The sequence below is a fragment of the Cygnus atratus genome, chromosome 1 (genome assembly GCF_013377495.2).
Source record: "Cygnus atratus isolate AKBS03 ecotype Queensland, Australia chromosome 1, CAtr_DNAZoo_HiC_assembly, whole genome shotgun sequence".
NCBI lineage: Eukaryota > Metazoa > Chordata > Aves > Anseriformes > Anatidae > Cygnus > Cygnus atratus.
This window is the reverse complement of record NC_066362.1, coordinates 115,212,010-115,228,568: the sequence shown is the minus strand read 5'-3', so window position 1 is coordinate 115,228,568 and position 16,559 is coordinate 115,212,010. Positions and strand designations below refer to the sequence as shown.

At 47.5% G+C, this 16,559-nt stretch overlaps 1 protein-coding gene across 2 annotated transcripts in view; it reads left to right on the top strand.

Moving 5' to 3' along the window:
• The first annotated feature begins 8,332 nt into the window (after nt 1–8,332).
• C2CD2 (C2 calcium dependent domain containing 2) overlaps nt 8,333–16,559 on the top strand; it is a 40,017-nt gene continuing 31,790 nt past the window's right edge. The window contains exons 1-2 of one of the 2 annotated variants that reach the window (XM_035546024.2): nt 8,333–8,834; nt 10,453–10,551. In XM_035546024.2, the coding sequence (XP_035401917.1) occupies nt 8,487–8,834; nt 10,453–10,551 (447 nt within the window). In that variant the 5' untranslated portion in view covers nt 8,333–8,486. The remainder of the gene's footprint in view (nt 8,835–10,452; nt 10,552–16,559) is intronic. The other variant, XM_050709698.1, reaches the window with a different exon arrangement.

Here is a 16,559-nt window from a genome sequence, read left to right as displayed (position 1 = left end):
AATTTTGTTTACAAAAAGACTTCTTTTGATCTAGTTGTTGAATGCAAATGACAGTTTTTACTTTACTAAAATAATGACTTTTCGTTTGCTTTAGTAAGCGTCTCAGCAAACTTTTTGCTGGAAAACACAAGAAAACTTAACTGCTGTAGAAAATCTGATGAAAACTTGAGCTGTGCCCAAATTCTGCTTCCTCTGCAATCAATGATTAAAACAGAACTGTGTGGAAGCAAGGTTACATTGACTGAGTATCTCTTTCATCTAAAACTGGATTGAACCAGATGTTTGAAAATACACCGTCAGGAATGGTTATGGTATTTTGCAGTGCTCTTATCAAAAGCCGTTTTGCAGCATATATTTCCATCTCCAAAAGCCTGTGGGTGAGAATGCAGTCTCTGTATTCTCATGATGCAGAAAATTGTCTCTATCTTTTGGGAAGGGGGTTTGCTAGGTTCCTTTCTTCAAAGCAGATAAGACACCTATCTTTGAAAACTAGAGCTGTTTTCTGAATTTTCTGCACTCCACATCTGCTGTCCTTTTCCATTTTTCATTTGTGCGTTTGGTTGGACCCACCGACCAATTTCAATCACATTTAATAAGAGGAGCCAAGGTCTCAAAAGAATTAATCTCCAACAAGTTTCATAAAAATCACTGATGGGGAGGCAAAGAAGGGCCTCGGTGGGAAGGGTGAGATTAGCAGTGAGAGCATGTGCTTAACAGTTATCTGTTCTTTTTACGTATGTGTGTGTGTGGTGTCTTGTTAGAGTGGGGGAGGCCTTAGGTCAGGTGGAACATACTGGCAGAGCTGAAGTACCAGGTCCACCAAGCGCCCAAAATGAAGGGTTGAAAGCGTACTCCAAGGTCAAGAGGATTTGTGCCTTTGGTAATCCCTCAATCTCTGTGAAAACAGGGACAAAGGGCTCCTGGCCTGTCCCTCCATGGAGCATCCCTGCATGTCAGAGGATAAGTGAGCTGTAGAAAAAGTGGGGAGAGCTGCTCACTGATCCCTTCACAGAGTGGTAAGTCACCAGAGGTTTGGCTCCCTCTTTCTCCTTTCAGCACAAGGAAATAACCTCTACTTCTTTCTGCATCCAGTCAAGATCTATGTACAGTTTTCCATCTGTTATTGTTAAAGAGCGCACTAACATTTGCTTAAATATTTAACCTTTAACAATTTCTTAATGTCAGGTCATCCAGGACCTGGGATGGATAAAGTTCGATGTCATGGAGCCCTGGCTGCTGACATTAACTTAAGCTGATATTTGAGGGCTCAGGCAACATGCATCTCTCTAATGAAGAGAGATCACTGCTCGTTAAACACAAAGCAGTGATGAGGCACCATGACCTGCTGGGATTACTAGCACCCAGGGATGCTTCTGCTATAAAGAAGAGACCATGCTGAGTTTTGCAAGCTCCACAGGAAGGTGTTTGGAGAAAAAAGTCAATGAGCGAGAAGAGGCAGGAGAAAGTAGGATGGCAACAGCAGAAGATGATGAGAGATGATGAGATACAAAAGGGAGCAAACTGTGGCCCTACTGCAAACGAAAGAAAACAGCCTCTGTTTTAAGGTGTCAGTTGTAGTGAATATTGCTCTTTGGTTCTTGCTTTTTCCGTATTTCCTTAATGAACAGCTTGGAGCCCCTGGGGTTTGACACCTTCCAACCCTTTTTGGCTGACAAGAAGCTGCATCCATTCCTCTATGCTATGAAGTCTATCAAATAGTTTAGGGGAAGAAAGATGTCCCAAAAGATTGATTAATAGTATTTCCCCTACAAAATTGCATTCGAGGAAGTTCAGGTCCTTTTGGAACAAGCTTTGAAGTCTGCACATCCTGAGGATGTCACTAGGAGTCACAACTATACCTGTGGAGGTACATTAGCAGTTTCTCCACCTCGCCACCTACACCTGTGGGTCCTAAAAAGAGGGGAATCTAAAACCAGAAAAGGATGTATAGAACAGCAAACACAGTTCTGTTGACCACCATCCCTCTTACTCCTTCCTCAGATGGCTAGTTCTTGATTTCATGCACATCTCTTGCTCTGTGGGGCACCTGGCATGGAGTCTGGTTAATGTCAGGGCTGACACAGCTGATCCTGTAAGGGGAAAGGTAAAGCCTTCCTCCTCTTCACTCGTCAATCGACTGAGCAGCCAAATGCCACCAGAAGGAAACTTAACTTTGTTAGCTTGCATTCAGATTACCTGTTTCATCAGCAGAAATCTGATAGAAGCATGTCAGTGAATTTTTTAAAGATAGAAATGTGAAAAACAGCAAGCTCACTATGAGTAAGTATGGAGGAAAATCATTGATAATAAAAAATGAGTTTTAAAGTACTAATGCAGCTCAGAAGGCTTGGGAGAAGAATTACATCGAGCCTGAGATGTAATTCTGTGGAGTTTGCGGAGATGATCCTAGAATTTATTATGTGCCTCTGACACGTTGTATGGGCACTAGGAGGAGCCAGAAACAAAGGACTGCAACATCACATCCACCTGAAGAGCCCCACATGAATGCACCACATACAAGGTGAACCTCTCCCTCTATATGTATGTGTCTGCATATAAAAATGTGTGTTTAAAGTTGGCTCTGTTTTGTGGCAATTTCTGAGTTTGGAGAAAAATTCTTTTTTAGTCAAAGGCATGTTATTTACACTTTCATCTAAAACCTGTCTTCTGCTCCAGTATTTATTCCTTCCACCAACCAGTATGTTTTCTGCCTGACAGCTGGGAGTGGAGAGACAATGTGCATCTCCAGATTCTTTAGTCTTTGCCTCCCTCTTGGGACTTCCAAGGAGGATGCCAGCTTGTCCCAATGGTTTCTGCAGCACAGACAGTTGTCTAAGAAAATACAAGGGGGTTAATTGTGATTTAACACCTATTAAGATAGCTTACAGTAAACACAGTTGAACATATAGTGAACTTATGACTGAGGAATTAAAAGCTTTTTGCCCGTAGAATCAGAGAATCACAGAATATCCTGAGTTGGAAGGGACCCACAATGATCATTTAAGTCCTGGATCCACACAGGACCACCCAAAAACCAGACCCTATGTCTGAGAGCATTGTCCAAACGCTTCTTGAACTCTGGCAGCTTGGTGCTGTGACCACTGCCCTGGGGATCCTGTCCCAGTGCTCGACCACCCTCTGGGTGCAGAACCTTTCCCTAACACCCAGCCTGACCCTCCCCTGTCCCAGCCCCACGCCGTTCCCTCGGGTCCTGTCGCTGTCCCCAGAGAGCAGAGCTCAGCGCCTGCCCCTCCGCTCCCCTCGTGAGGGAGCTGCAGGCCGCCATGGGGCCTCCCCTCAGCCTGCTCTGCTCGGGGCTGAACAAACCAAGGGACCTCAGCCGCTCCTCATACAGCATGCCCTCCAGACCCTTCACAATCTTTGTAGCCCTCCTTTGGACACTCTCTAACAGTTTTATGTCCTTCTTGCATTGTGGTGCCCAGAACTGCACACAGTGCTCGAGATGAGGCCACACCAGCACAGAGCAGGGCAGGACAACCCCTTCCCGTTGCCCATGCCATAACACCTCGCCTTCTCATCTGTCCCCTCAAGCAGGCCGCTCAAGCACCACACACCGCGGCCTCTCCATGCCGGCCCCATCGACTGAGGCTTCCTGGCGCTCTCTGGTGGGGAGAATACAGCTGGCTCCAGCAGGTGAAAATAAAGAGAAAAGAAAGAAGCAGCTCATGTCATGGTTTACTTTCTAAAAGCTCACGGTGCTTTACTGAACTCTAGTAAATATCTTTTTGAAGGGTTGTTGTAATAGACAAACAGTACTCTCAAACATACTTTTTCTTCTTTTATTGCATTGCCAGATACAAGTAGTAAAAGAAAGGACCAGCAATTCGAGACACGTGTCATTAACCTTTGTCTCTTTCACGAAGTCGTGACCACTCAGGAAGTGACTATTTACCCAGATATCAGAGGATGGGAAGAGTGCAACCCTACAGAGAAAAGAAAGTAGTTATAATACAACAAAATGTTAAGAGACTTCTAAGATTAATCAATAAAATACTGATATTTCGATGAATACAAACGTGACAGTACCATTATTTGTGTGTTTTTCCACGTTGTTGTTTTTTTCTTTGTCAGGATGTATTCTTGGTGTGTGAATAGTTTCAAAAGAAACTACAAGTATCCAAGGTGTACCAAGTTCGTTCCAAGGTAGAACCGAAACATGGCATTATAGTTGTGCTTTATATCCAAATACGTAATTTGAAATTAATTATGATCAATCAAAATGAAACAGTGACCAATTTGTTTTAAAGCTTAGCCAATTTGTCAACAATCATATTTATGGGGCCTAGCTGTTTTTCAAGATTTTTGTTTTTAGGACCAAGCATGTGTATTAATAACATACGTAATAACAAAACTATAAGAGCAATTTCCTGATCTAATGAAAAACTCAGCTCCTGGCAGTGTGCCCTCTTAAGCACTTAGGAGATGTAGACATTTGGGCAAAGAAAAACTAAATAACCTAAATGAAATGAAGTCTTTCTACTGATGTCACTATGCAAATATTACTTTTTTTTTTTTTTTTCCAACAGAGAAGCAGAGATTGGTGCTTGGATAGATCAGGTGTCTCCTGATTTTGCAAAAGAACCAAAAATAACAATAATTAGTCAAATTGAAAGTCCAGTGATGCCATCGCCTCATAGCATTTTTGTATGTAGTTGGACTCCTTTATTAAGAAGATATACTCTGGTGGGAGGAGTTTTTCCTGACTGAGAACCTGCCCTGTGCTAGCCTCATTGCCCCGTGCTAGCTCCTAGTTATTAAAGCCTGTTTAGCAGCACCTCCTCTGGTCTCAGGCTGCTGACTGATTTCCAGCAAGGCTTCTCTGGGTATCCCACCTGGTCTCTGCTCCAGCCCTTTGCTCTCTTTCTCGGACAGACATTAAAGAGTAGGGGACAATATTTCTGGTATGTCAAGTCATGTGAGACAAGAAGGGTCACAGGTGCCAAATCTCAGCTAGAAGGGAGTTACAGAAAACAGAACAGAAAGTGCAAGAAAGAGCAGGACAAAACGCAGGATCTCATCTTCTGGCTTTAGGATTGTTCCTCTCCCTGCCTCACAACCCCTGAGCAGACTTGCGAGGGTCAGCAGGTAGAAGGATGTGCCTGTTTCCTGCCGCTGGCACAGCAGGTAGAACTGTGGGAAAGAGGTTAAACTACTACATGTGAAAGGGATGATGGTCCCCTCAAATACGGGATCAAGTAATGCGCTAAGAGGTCACGTTTCATGTGTGGAGATTTACAGGTCTGCCTCTGCCAGCAGAGCTGGCAGTGAAATACATGAAGTGTTTTCACCTCAGGCTGACTGTTGGGCAAGTGAAATCTCATAAGGAAGACAGGGTTATAGCCATGTCACAGGTAAAGGCGGTATCCCACAGAATCCCAGGATGCTGGAAAAAAAAAAACTCTGCTGGCCAGAGGGCAGTTTTGCCAAATAAGCTCCTCTTACACTTCTATACTACCCTGACAGAACATGTGTTTTGGACTTCATGGTAGACTACATGTACGGATATATGGCTTTTTATGAATTCTTTCTTTTTTTTTGTATGTGTGAAAAAAATACGCTGGAGCTCAGAGGCAGAGAATTAGTTGGAAAGGTTTGGATTGGTTTTATCTCTGTGCATGGCAATTGTATAAGTGATAGTTTCATTGCAGTGATAGAACCTACTGCTTTTTTTGTTTGGTTGGTTGGTTTTGTTTTGGTTCTACTTACAGATTTAGAAATGTAACTGGTGACATAACTATGATCTCATCTACACTCTTTGCTTACATCTGTACCATGGGACTCAGGGTCACTTTCCAGGTCCTAGATCTGAGCTCTGCTGTGTCCCAGCCCAAGGCAGGACAGGACCCTGGCACACACCATTCCCCCATTTGCCTGTGCTAAGCCCTAACCACTGCTCCATCCACCTGCAACAGATCTGGACATTTCAGACAAACCATTGAGGTCCTAAAATTCTGCCCCCGTTCTGTCTGCAGGGCAACAAGAGCATCTCCAGAAGCTCAGATGTATGATGAATCTGGCAGCACTGGTTAACAAATGAGATATTTTATTGTTGTTCATCTGTCTATGGCAGCTTTAACAGGAAACCATTCTAGTGTAGACTAGGTCATAGCAAGCTACAGGTCTGCAGTTTTCTCCTTGCCTTTCTAACACAGTGAGTGAAACAGTTTACAAAATTCATACTTCAAAGGACCAAAACTTGGAGGTGTGAGGGAACTGCAATGAATGATGTGTTTAAAACTCTCTTATTCCAGAATCCTTGTAAGATCAACTCTGTATCATTCTCTCTCACTTCACCTTATTTCAGGCTTGCTTTGCAGCCATTGCTGATAGAGATACATACTTGCTAAGTAAAAAGAAAGCTGAGATTGGGAAATACAAAGGTTCTTTAATAGAAATACAGTGGAGAGCCTAGCAGAAAAGTCAGAATCACACTTCCCAGCTTCAAAGAGCGTGGAATTATGAACAACTAATTACTTTACTAATCTCATCCCCAGAGCTATACTTTGATGGGAAAGATCCTGGATGTTCAGGGAGGGCTATTCCAAGTTCACAAGTACATGAAAAGGGAAAGTAATTAAATATTAGCTGCCATTTATTTTTGCTATACTTTAAAAGTAAAAGCACAAAATATTTCTAGTAACAAAGTAGTTGATAAAATTCCAGAAAGGGAAACTGTTCTTAATATTTCAGTGGAATCTTTTACCCTTTCTTGTCATTTCATATTCAGTAATGAGTCTCACAACACTCGTGCCAGTTAAAATTGTCTAGATGGCATACATGGGGAACTGAAACATGGGACAAGCTAAGGGTACATTTGTCTGTCACCATGCTGTGCTGCGTTAGAAATCCCTGAGCTATCTGCAGACCAGGTGGTACAGCACAGTGCAATATGAGCAAAGACACTGGGTTTGATCTTAAACTGAATGTCCCCAGCTAATAAATCTGATCTCTCAGCAGGGTCAATTAACCCATGTACGGTGCTGTGCTAACATAGCAATCTAGCTCTGGTTGAATCTCTGGAGATCTCAGCAGCTTGCTCCTTGGTATCCTGTAGGTGCACTCTAAATCTGCCGGGAGGCAGGCAGGCAGAAGGCATCTGGTCAGTAAATGGAGCGTGGGGTTTCCCAGTGCACCAACAACATGCCATCTTGGCAAAGACCACCAAACGGTGTCCTGGGCTGCATTAGGAGGAATGTTACCAGCAGGCAGAGGGAGATGATCCTTCCTCACAATCAGCACCAGTGAGGCCAGTGGTAAGGTGGAGTGCTGGGTCCAGTTCTGTGCTCCCCAGTACAAGAGACGGGGACGTGGTGGAGAGAGCCCAGCCACAAGGATGATTAGGGGTCTGGAGCATCTCTTATATGAAGAAAGAAGATGGACCCAGGCTCTTTGCAGTGGTGTCCAGCACCAGGACAAGAGGCAATGGACACACAAATAACATGAGTCTCCCTCTGAACACCAGGCATCACTTCAGCAGCCCTGGCACAGGCTGCCCAGAGAGCTGTGGGCTCTCCTCCTTGGGGATCTCCAAAAGCGGCCTGGGCACGGCCCTGGGCAGCCTGCTCTGGGTGGCCCTGCTTAGGCAGGGCTTGGAGCAGGTGGCCTCCAGGGGTTCCTTCCCAGCTCACCCATTTGGTGACTGTAATGTACTCACTTCCCTTTTCTTTTTACCTTTGCTTCTAGCTGTGAATCAGCTTGAAAACGTCCAGCACACAAGCATTTGCTGTGTGGTCTGCGAGCCCACACAACTTCTGCACCTCAACATCTGCCATCCGCGGGCTCCCCCGCCAGGCACACCAGAGCCCTGGCGATCCCTCTGTGGCCCATGGCACACACTGAGAGATCTGGAATCCCAGTTTCCAGCTAAGAAAGGATATTTCTGCCCTTTAAAGCTACAGTGGCAACAGTCTAAATTTGAGTGGAGCAAGAAGTTAAAGCAACATTTCACTGCCAACCTCAGTGACTTCATCACGGGTTGTTTTAGGGCATGGATTGGGCAAAATACACATAGGTGAGAAGTTCACTGGCTACGAAGAGGTAAAGACAGTCAGTGTGAGAGAGAGGGAGAGCAGGCAAAGCAGTGCAGAACAAAACCGAGGACACAGCGATAAGGCAGCACCCCGAAACCCCCCAAAAAGGGGGAAACTCGCGTCTACCCCCACACATGAAGGAGGGGGAGGAATAAAACGCCTCGATGGCGGCCGCCCCACCGCACGGCCTGGGGCCGGGCCCAGCCTCCCCTCAGCGCCCCGGCGACGGGGGCGGGCGCTGCCTGCGCCGAGGGCGGCGCCGGGCGGGTCCCGGGGCCGCCACCGGACGCTCGGGGGGGTGGGGAGACGGGGACGGGGACGCGATCGGGCTGCGGCTGCCGGTGCCCGGCCCCGCTGCAGCCGCCGCCGCCGCCGCCTCCTTGCGCGCCGTGGTGGCGGTGGGGGCCGGTATCGCGGCTCCCATTATGGTCAGCCATGGCGGGGCTGGCGGGCGGGCTGGCCGAGCTGCGCTGGTACGCGCTGGTCGCCCTCTTCGTGGCGGCGCTGGCCACGCTGGCCGTCTACCTGGTGCAGTACGCGCTGCTGGCCCTGCGCGGGGGGCGGCGGCGGCGGACCCCGGAGCAGCAGCAGCAGCCCCAGCAGCAGCAGTCCCAGCAGCAGCAGCAGCAGCAGCAGCAGCAGGCGCCCCCGTGGCCGCCGCGGGACGAGCTGCTGGAGGAGGGCGGCTCGGTGCTGGCCTGGGCGCTGTCGCTGGGCAGCTGGCGGCGGCAGTGGCGGAGGGCCTGGGTGGCGGCGCTGCGCGACGAGGCGGCGGCCAGGGCGGTGAGTGCCGGGGCCGCAGGTGAGGCGGGGCGGGACGGGACGGGACGGGGCGAAATGAAGGCCCGGGGCCGGGACAGGGCGCTCCGCGGACAGCCGCCCCCCCCCGCCCCCCCCGCCGGGTGCATGCGGGGCTCCGGGGTGCCCGCCGTGCGGGGGGAACCCCCGGCCGTGGCTGTGGCACCGGGGTGTTTTGGGGACGGGGTTTTTCTGGAGGCCCTGGGGTGTCCACGTTGAGGTTAGTCTGCCCTTAGCCTGCCTGGGTTAAGAAGCACAGAAGAATTTGGCAGCTCCTTCCCGTCCTGCCCTCCCGCTCGCTTAGGGCACCCTGCTCGGCACCTTGTGGCCATGCGTGCCCAGGCCCAAGGGGCAGCGAGGTCAGGGGAAGCCGCCACCAAATTCCCCAGTCCTGGGGGACTGCAACCTGGCTGCGTCAGTGGAAAACGCCTGGGACGAACAACCCAGTGCTGCTGTGTGCCATAGCCTGAGAGAGAGCCTGCCTGCAGCCCCCCTGGCGCTGGCAGAGCACCGTCTCGCCGGCCAGCGGCCCCACGGGGCTTTCTGTGCATGGTGGGGAAGGCTGGGGCAGGAGGAAGAGCCAGGCAACATGTGTGCGTGGAAGATAAGGAGAGCAGCGCGACGCTTCCCAGGCACGGCCGTGCGGAAGGAAAATACGGCGTCCTCCGGGATTGCACGGCTCAGAAAGGCTGGGCTAAGAAACGAGGGTTTGCTCATGGAAGGGGAAAGCCGAGAGGATTTGGGAACAGGTGCTGGGAACCGAAACTAAGAGGCGAGCAGCGGCGTCCTGTCCCCAGCTAGAGAGCGAAGCCACGAAGCCGGGCGTGCGCCCTCCCCGAGAGAGCAGCTGGAGCGGTTTCTTGCGATGAGTTCACCGCCTGGCACTGCAGCACCGTGCTGCTCCCCAGACAGCGCCAGCGCCGCGCAGCTCGTCAAATTCCTGCCTGCCTGCGCTGCTGCGCCGGCACAAAACAACGCGGCGGCACCGGCCGCCCGGTATGCGCACCGCCTGGGGAATGCAATAACTGGTGCCTCAGGAGCGTGACCTCACTGCCGAAACCTGCGCTTGCTGTCCTTCTCCTGCTGCGAACGCCGAGTGCTTGTCAGCACTGCTGCTTCCACACACCAGCAAGGTCCAGGGAGGGGCTCATCCCTCACCTCTGCAAGCTGGTATTTGGGTTTTCTTAGTTTTGGTGTAGACTAGAGCAGCTGCATGAGCTCCTCCCTCCCAAAAAAATATTATTTCTATTGCTAGGCCAAACCAAAAATGTTTTTGAAGCATAACTGGTTAATCCTTATCAGGAAGAGCAGTTTCGCTGAGCTCTGTCGCTGCACATGGGCTTCACCCTGCGGCATGTTGTATACCTGCATATTCTGTACAGTGAAAGATGATTAGGCCTATGTGTATGTCCTAAGTGTAGGTTTTCAGACTCTACCTTGTATTACATAGTGAGCTGTCACACAATTAAAACACGTGAGTTTTGACATAGGTTTGCAGTTCTGTCTCTGGTTCTTCCAGGATCTTTACAGGCCATGAATTTTCATCACTCATTTTCAAGTGATGGGTTTGTCACCTAATAATGCTTCTCTTCTTCTTTCTTAGGATTCACAGTTGCTGACATTTGAGGAAGATGACCCACAAGAACCACTTGAGCTAGCAGTTAAACAAGTTGTTAGTGTGGTAAAGTCAGCTCAAGAGAAGGTAAACTTCATTTTCTGTTTTGTTTCAGTTTACTTTTTAGCAAGAAGTGTAACTTTTTGTGTGAGTGTTGGCAGGAGTTTGATTTCTCAGTACTTTGAGCATTTGACCTGATGAGTTTGTGGAGGCTGGTAAGGGACTGCCTCTCTAATGAGCCTGTGTAAACTCTTTGCGTTGATTCACTTCTTGTGCAAGTCATGAACAGCGTGCTCCAGGGCTTCTACCAAATGAACAATAACTAGAGTTATGCCAAGTTCATAGAAACACCTTTCGTCACCTCTTACAGCAGCCTTCTCCCACCACCCCATCATTACGGTTCCCCATCCTATTGTTGACGCATGGGGTGGGGAATTCATGAAGAAGGAAAGGGACACTTCTCCTCTGGGACAGGAAAGCATCTTTGTCTGCCTCTTGTGCTGTTTGTGTGGCTGATTGCGGGTTTGCTTCGTGAGTCCCAGCCAGATAAGGATCAGTGGAGCAGGTGCAGAGTCCTCAGGGTGACATCCTGGCTACTGAATCCTATATTCAGTGAGGAAGGGATTGTTTGCTTCTTCCTCGCCCACCCCTCCAGCACCTACCAGGAAGTGTTTTTTCCCACACTTAGTGCACACAATATTAAAATAAGGCAGAATGTGGCTCTTAAAATAGTGTACAGATGCCTTAAAAGGAAAAAACTGTTGTGTGCTTATTAGCAACAATAACTTTTGCGTTTTCATCCTAGTTACTGTAACTACTAGTCAATATGAACTGGTGCTTCAGGCACCTGAATCAGTTTAGCTTAATACTTCTAGTTCTGCTTTGTTGTTTTGTTTTGCTTGTCTGATTTAAATGTTAAGCAGCTATACTATGATTCCTTTAAAAACTATGCATGCTCATTTGTCTGATACTCAACTTTAAGTCACACCCTGATCAGTGGCAGCTGGGAATTGCCAGCGTGTAAAGACATTTGTGCGCTTGTTCTCTAGTCCTGGTTTAGTTTTTTGTTTGTTTTGTTTTGATTTTTCTTCCTTTCCCTACCAGTGCTTCCTGCCCCAGCAGTTAGGGCTAGTGAAATTGAAGCTCTCTCCCCACTGTGGCAAGGTTGTGATGTCTCAGGAGCGTTGGTCCCACAGTGGCTCAAGATGGGTGAGCTGCTGTGGTGTTGCACAAAGCCGTGCTGTGGGGCTGTGCTCTCGCCCTCTTCTACCTGGGGCTTTGTGCCATTGCCTGCAGTCCCCTGGTCCTTGTCTGACCTTGGGTCGAGCCATTTCAGGATGCTAATGGAGCTGTTAATATTGCAACCAGCTAATCTAATGGGGTTTCATAGCAGCTTGAAGCAATATAAGCACTTTTTAAAATGTATTGGATTAAGACAGTCTTGCTTTTGTAAATTGGGTTGTTCTGAATTGTGCCAAAACCTGTTTCCATAATCTTGTGCATAGCTGCTAGAAAAATTGCTCTGAATTATTCGTGCTCCTTCAGTTAAGGTATAACCTGAATAATTTATTTGGATTTCAGTATGTAATAACCTTAGAATTGTACTTGGGTGCTACTTTCACTCCTTCACTAAATTTGAACCTTTCTCTAAACACCTCAGGAGTTTTCTCATGTGGCAATTCTCTTATGTACTCTTCAGGTAATACCAAAGGTCCAGAGTTTTGGAGTTTTTTATTTCTTTTTCCCCTGCTCTTCAAACCCTTAATCTTTGCAAGCATTACCAGAAAACACAACATGAAATTGAAATCTCTCTCGGCAGTCTGTCCAGACTGAGGCCTCTGATATGTGTTTGTAACTCACTACTGGTCTGACTGGCTCTGAATGTGGCCTGTGACCATATGCTGCTTGTTTATCAATGTTGTAGCGTCCCACAGAGCTCTGCACTTGCCTGGGGCATCAGCTGGCACAGGACTGCTTTCCTGTAACTGGTTCGGCATGCTGCTTTACTTGTGATCTGGGTAGCGAGAGCGTATAGGAGCCTTGGTCAGCAGCCAGGGCTTGATTTATTGCACGTCGTTTCTAAATAGGTATTTTCAAGACTTTGCATCAGAGAGGTTGTGGTCATCAAAGGAAACAGAGGAATGAGGGTAAGAGTTCAAAATCTGTAACTATGGGATGCAGAGGTACAGCGATGGATCCCTGTGGCACACTTCTCTTTTGTGGTGCATGGTTTTGTCCTCTTGAATGGCCATGGAGTGCACCAGGGGATGATCCTGCATGGTGCTGGGTGCGAGCCTCACGCCTGGCAAGGCTTGCCTGCGCTCACGCCGAATCAATACAGGATTGCCAGACAGGCTGTAACTGTTATATTATCGCTGACAGCCCTGTTTATGAGCAGGACACGCTCTGACACGTGCTGTCCTTAGCTGCATACAACTGTCCTTGCCTTGAAGGAGCTTGAGGCTGTAAAAGCGGCGTGTGTTGGCCAATGCGAACGCTGTCAGGGAAGCTGCTGGCTGTGAACTTGGCAAACGCTGCTGCGATCGTGACGGAGCTGCTCCATGGAGGAAGGTTACACCGCGCTGCTTCTTGACAAAGCCTCTATTTATACGTAGCCGTCGCTCCAGATTTGGGCCAGAGCCTAAATATATAGAATGAAGAGGCCTGTTTTCATTGTGTGGTGTTGGCTGTTTTGTTTCAATAAAGTAAACATTAGCAATATTCTCAGCTAATTCTGCCAACCTTTCCATTACTGCAGTCTATTTCCAGAGGCTTTGAACTTCCCAGAAACAATAAAAGGCTACAGAGAAGACAATTCTCTTGTTGCGAGCTTGGCACGGAAGGGTTTGGGCAGAGCAAACTTCCAAGTCTGTTCCCTAACCATTAAACTGGAGCAGAAATCCCCTTCTTTTCATGCTTAAACAGAGCGGAGAAATGCCTTCAGAGGGCCCACTGCTTACTTTTCCTTTCACAAGTGGTTCATGAGAAGTTGCTATACAAGGAACGACTGTCCTGCATTGCATCAGGCAATAGCAAACAGAAAAGCTAACGGGAAGCCTTCATATGATGAATCTCTCTGGGATAAGTCATGGAGAGAAAGGAGGGCTACTTTGCAGGCTGACGAAAAGGCCTCGTTCAACCACTCCGCTGTTGCAGCTTCATCCTCATCTCCCTTCGCTTCCAGCTGGCAGCCCATGCTGGCTGGCATCGTGCCGGGGCTCACCCAGCTCCACTCGCTCCAAAGCAAGTGAAGACATTGCGAAGCAAAGGCTGTTTTCCACCGCAGGAGAGGCTGGTTGCTCATTGTGAATGCTGCAGCATTACCTGGGATTCATCCCTCGTTGTGTACATGTGTTTAGCGACGATTAGTGTTGGTGGGCTGAACCGTCCTGACCACCGTGTGCAATCTCTGTTGTCCTTTAACTCCTTCTTGTGCTTGAAAAGCTGTCCTGGAGATTTGCTCTTTTAATTATTGTTTGCTTGTTTTTTATTAGTTTTTTTTTTTGTTGTTGTTCACAAGCTTAAGAAGAATCATAGCCTATGCAGCTATTTTTTGTATAATTTTTTTCTTCCTGTACTAGCATAACCCTTTATCCTGACGATATTTACTTTTTTTTCCCTGGTGTTTTCTGTCACTGAGTACATTACGGAGGAGTTATGTTTCCTTCCAGCCTTTGTTTGGCTTGGGTAAATAAGGTGTTCCTCAAGTCTCATTTCACAGTGCTGGTTTGCCAGTCACGCCTGTGCGTCCGGTCTCTGCAGCCGCTCCAGTTGGATTCGTGTTTCTTGAACGTGATGGCTAAAGTGAAACACAGCATTACAGCAAGGTCTCCCTGTGTGTTGAGATTGACTGCTTCCCTGTGCCTCTAACAGCTCTTTTCCAATGTATTTTAGGCTTCTGATCTGCCTCTCCCATGGCTCCTTTACACTGTGGTTGACTTGATAAATCCAGGTCTCTCTCACTTTGGCTTTCTCCTAGTGATACTGCTCCTATATAGGGGAGCTTATTTGTTGATTCTGGCACACATGCTCTGAATTTTGAGTTGCATTTCTCTTCTAGTCATCAAGGTTTTTCAGCTTTTCTGTGTAATGTCGTAATCTTCCTCTATATTGCTGCCTCCCAGCTTTCTTTCCTCAGCATCATAACTTCCTTTCAGTTTTCTGCTGAGGAGTTTTGGACATAGGTGTCCTGGTTAAAATAGGCAAGACAGCATAATGGATCTAACCTACCTAGGAACTGAGTTTCTTGTCAAAGGAAGACATCCAGGCTGGGATTTGTTTGTTTCAGTGGCAATAATGCTGGTTTTGGCACTGTCAGGCAGCTGCAGATGCTCGTGGTCCTCCTGCAGGTTTGTGCCACATCTGCCAGCAGGTGCCAGGGGTGCCCTAGCACTCCAATGCCTCTCTCCAAGTTACTGTAGGACAAGCTGGCAAACTTCTCTTGCATTTTATTGTCTTCCCTTTGTATCAGTGTCTTCAGCTATGCCACCTTCTAAGTTGTTTGTTTAACCTGCATGTTAGTGAGGCCAAACTACCAAATCTATTTCTGGTGTTTATTTACCCCTTCTTAAATATAGGTACTGCGTCTCGTTCTCCCACCATCTGATGTTTGCTTGGCCTTACAGGCTGATTGAAAAGTCTACCTCTCGTGTCTGCTTCTACTCCCTGACTGTTGTTTTTAACCACCACCCCTTCCCCCTGCCCTTTTTTCCACTGCTTTGAATTTGTCTGTCAGACACAAAGGAATGGATAAATTCACTCGGTGTATCAGTTTTTGTTTTGATTCTGTTGCTCACGTGGTAACTCTTCCTCCTGTGCGCTCATTCCATCATTCACCCTGCCTTCATCTGTGTGCTTATTGTCACTTTGGAGAACTGATCAGAGATTTTCTTGTTATATTTTCAGGCAAACTTGCTTTGATAACAGCTTCTAAAAATCTGCTACTAGCTGTGCCCGGGTTAGACATTGCGTTTGTGTTCTGTCCTTGATTTTGTCTGTCATTTAATGAACTGCTCGAGTGAAGAGGGAATGGTGTAGAAGCTACAGAAAGCCCCTCAAGAAGTTAATGCATAGGCTTGCTTAACCAAGGAAGGTGTTGTAATTCTCCTCTCAAACAGCTGAGCGTAATGACTGTGAAAAGGCAGAAGTTTCTGACTGGAAAAGTTTCCTGTGGGGAGGTTTTAAGCTGAGCACACAAACTATCTTTGTGGCCGTGGACAAGATAACATATCTGTGCCAGAATGAGGGCCTTTTCTTTCTCAGAGCGGTAATCCAAAACAAGAACTGGAAATTGTGGGGCTCCTAAATCTCATAGCATTGTGATTCCTGCAGTTGAGATGAAAACAGCGTTCACTGCATTGCTGCCTCAGGGTATACTTGTTTTCTTGTGCAAACTTTTAAAGATTATTACTCACATGGTACGGATATACATTTCTCAGCCTCGAGTAACTTGTTCTTTCTTGAAATAGATGCTAAATGCAGTAAAACTTATTTCTGTCCAGAGGGAAACCAATCAGGCCTGTAACATCGGGAGTTTTACACATGCACACAATACAGTCAGTCTTGGGGAAGGTGGAGAAGAACTTGTTCTGCTGGACTGTATGAACTTCCTTCTGAAATCATGGCCATTCACCATCCCTTTTACCACAGGAGGGGCTCTCCTGTCTCGCACGGAGAGATGGGGAAGAAAGGCTGATCTGGAGGAGTAACAGAAAGGCCGTGTGTGAAGCACAAATCTGTATGGTGCCAGGAACAATACTGAAACATCTCAAGGCAAGAGGATGCCCTGAGTGACAAGGAGAGGCATTCTGATTCTCCTTGAACTGAAGTAGCTTTTGCTGAAAGGAGAGTGGCTGAAATTTTACAGCTCTGTCCAGAAGAACTGCAGAGTCAAGTTATAGAGGGGGAAGGCAAAGCAGGGGGGCAGGACTTCGATAGCTGTTGAGTACACATGTTCAGGCACTTCAGTTACTTAGAAAAATATTTGTCTTGCTCTGACGGTAATGTTTCTTCAGTCTTGTTCCTTCTTGTTTGCCTGGAACAGTGTTTTAGGGTAATTGTACTAATAACTTTAGAGGAAGGGCTGGGAGCTACTG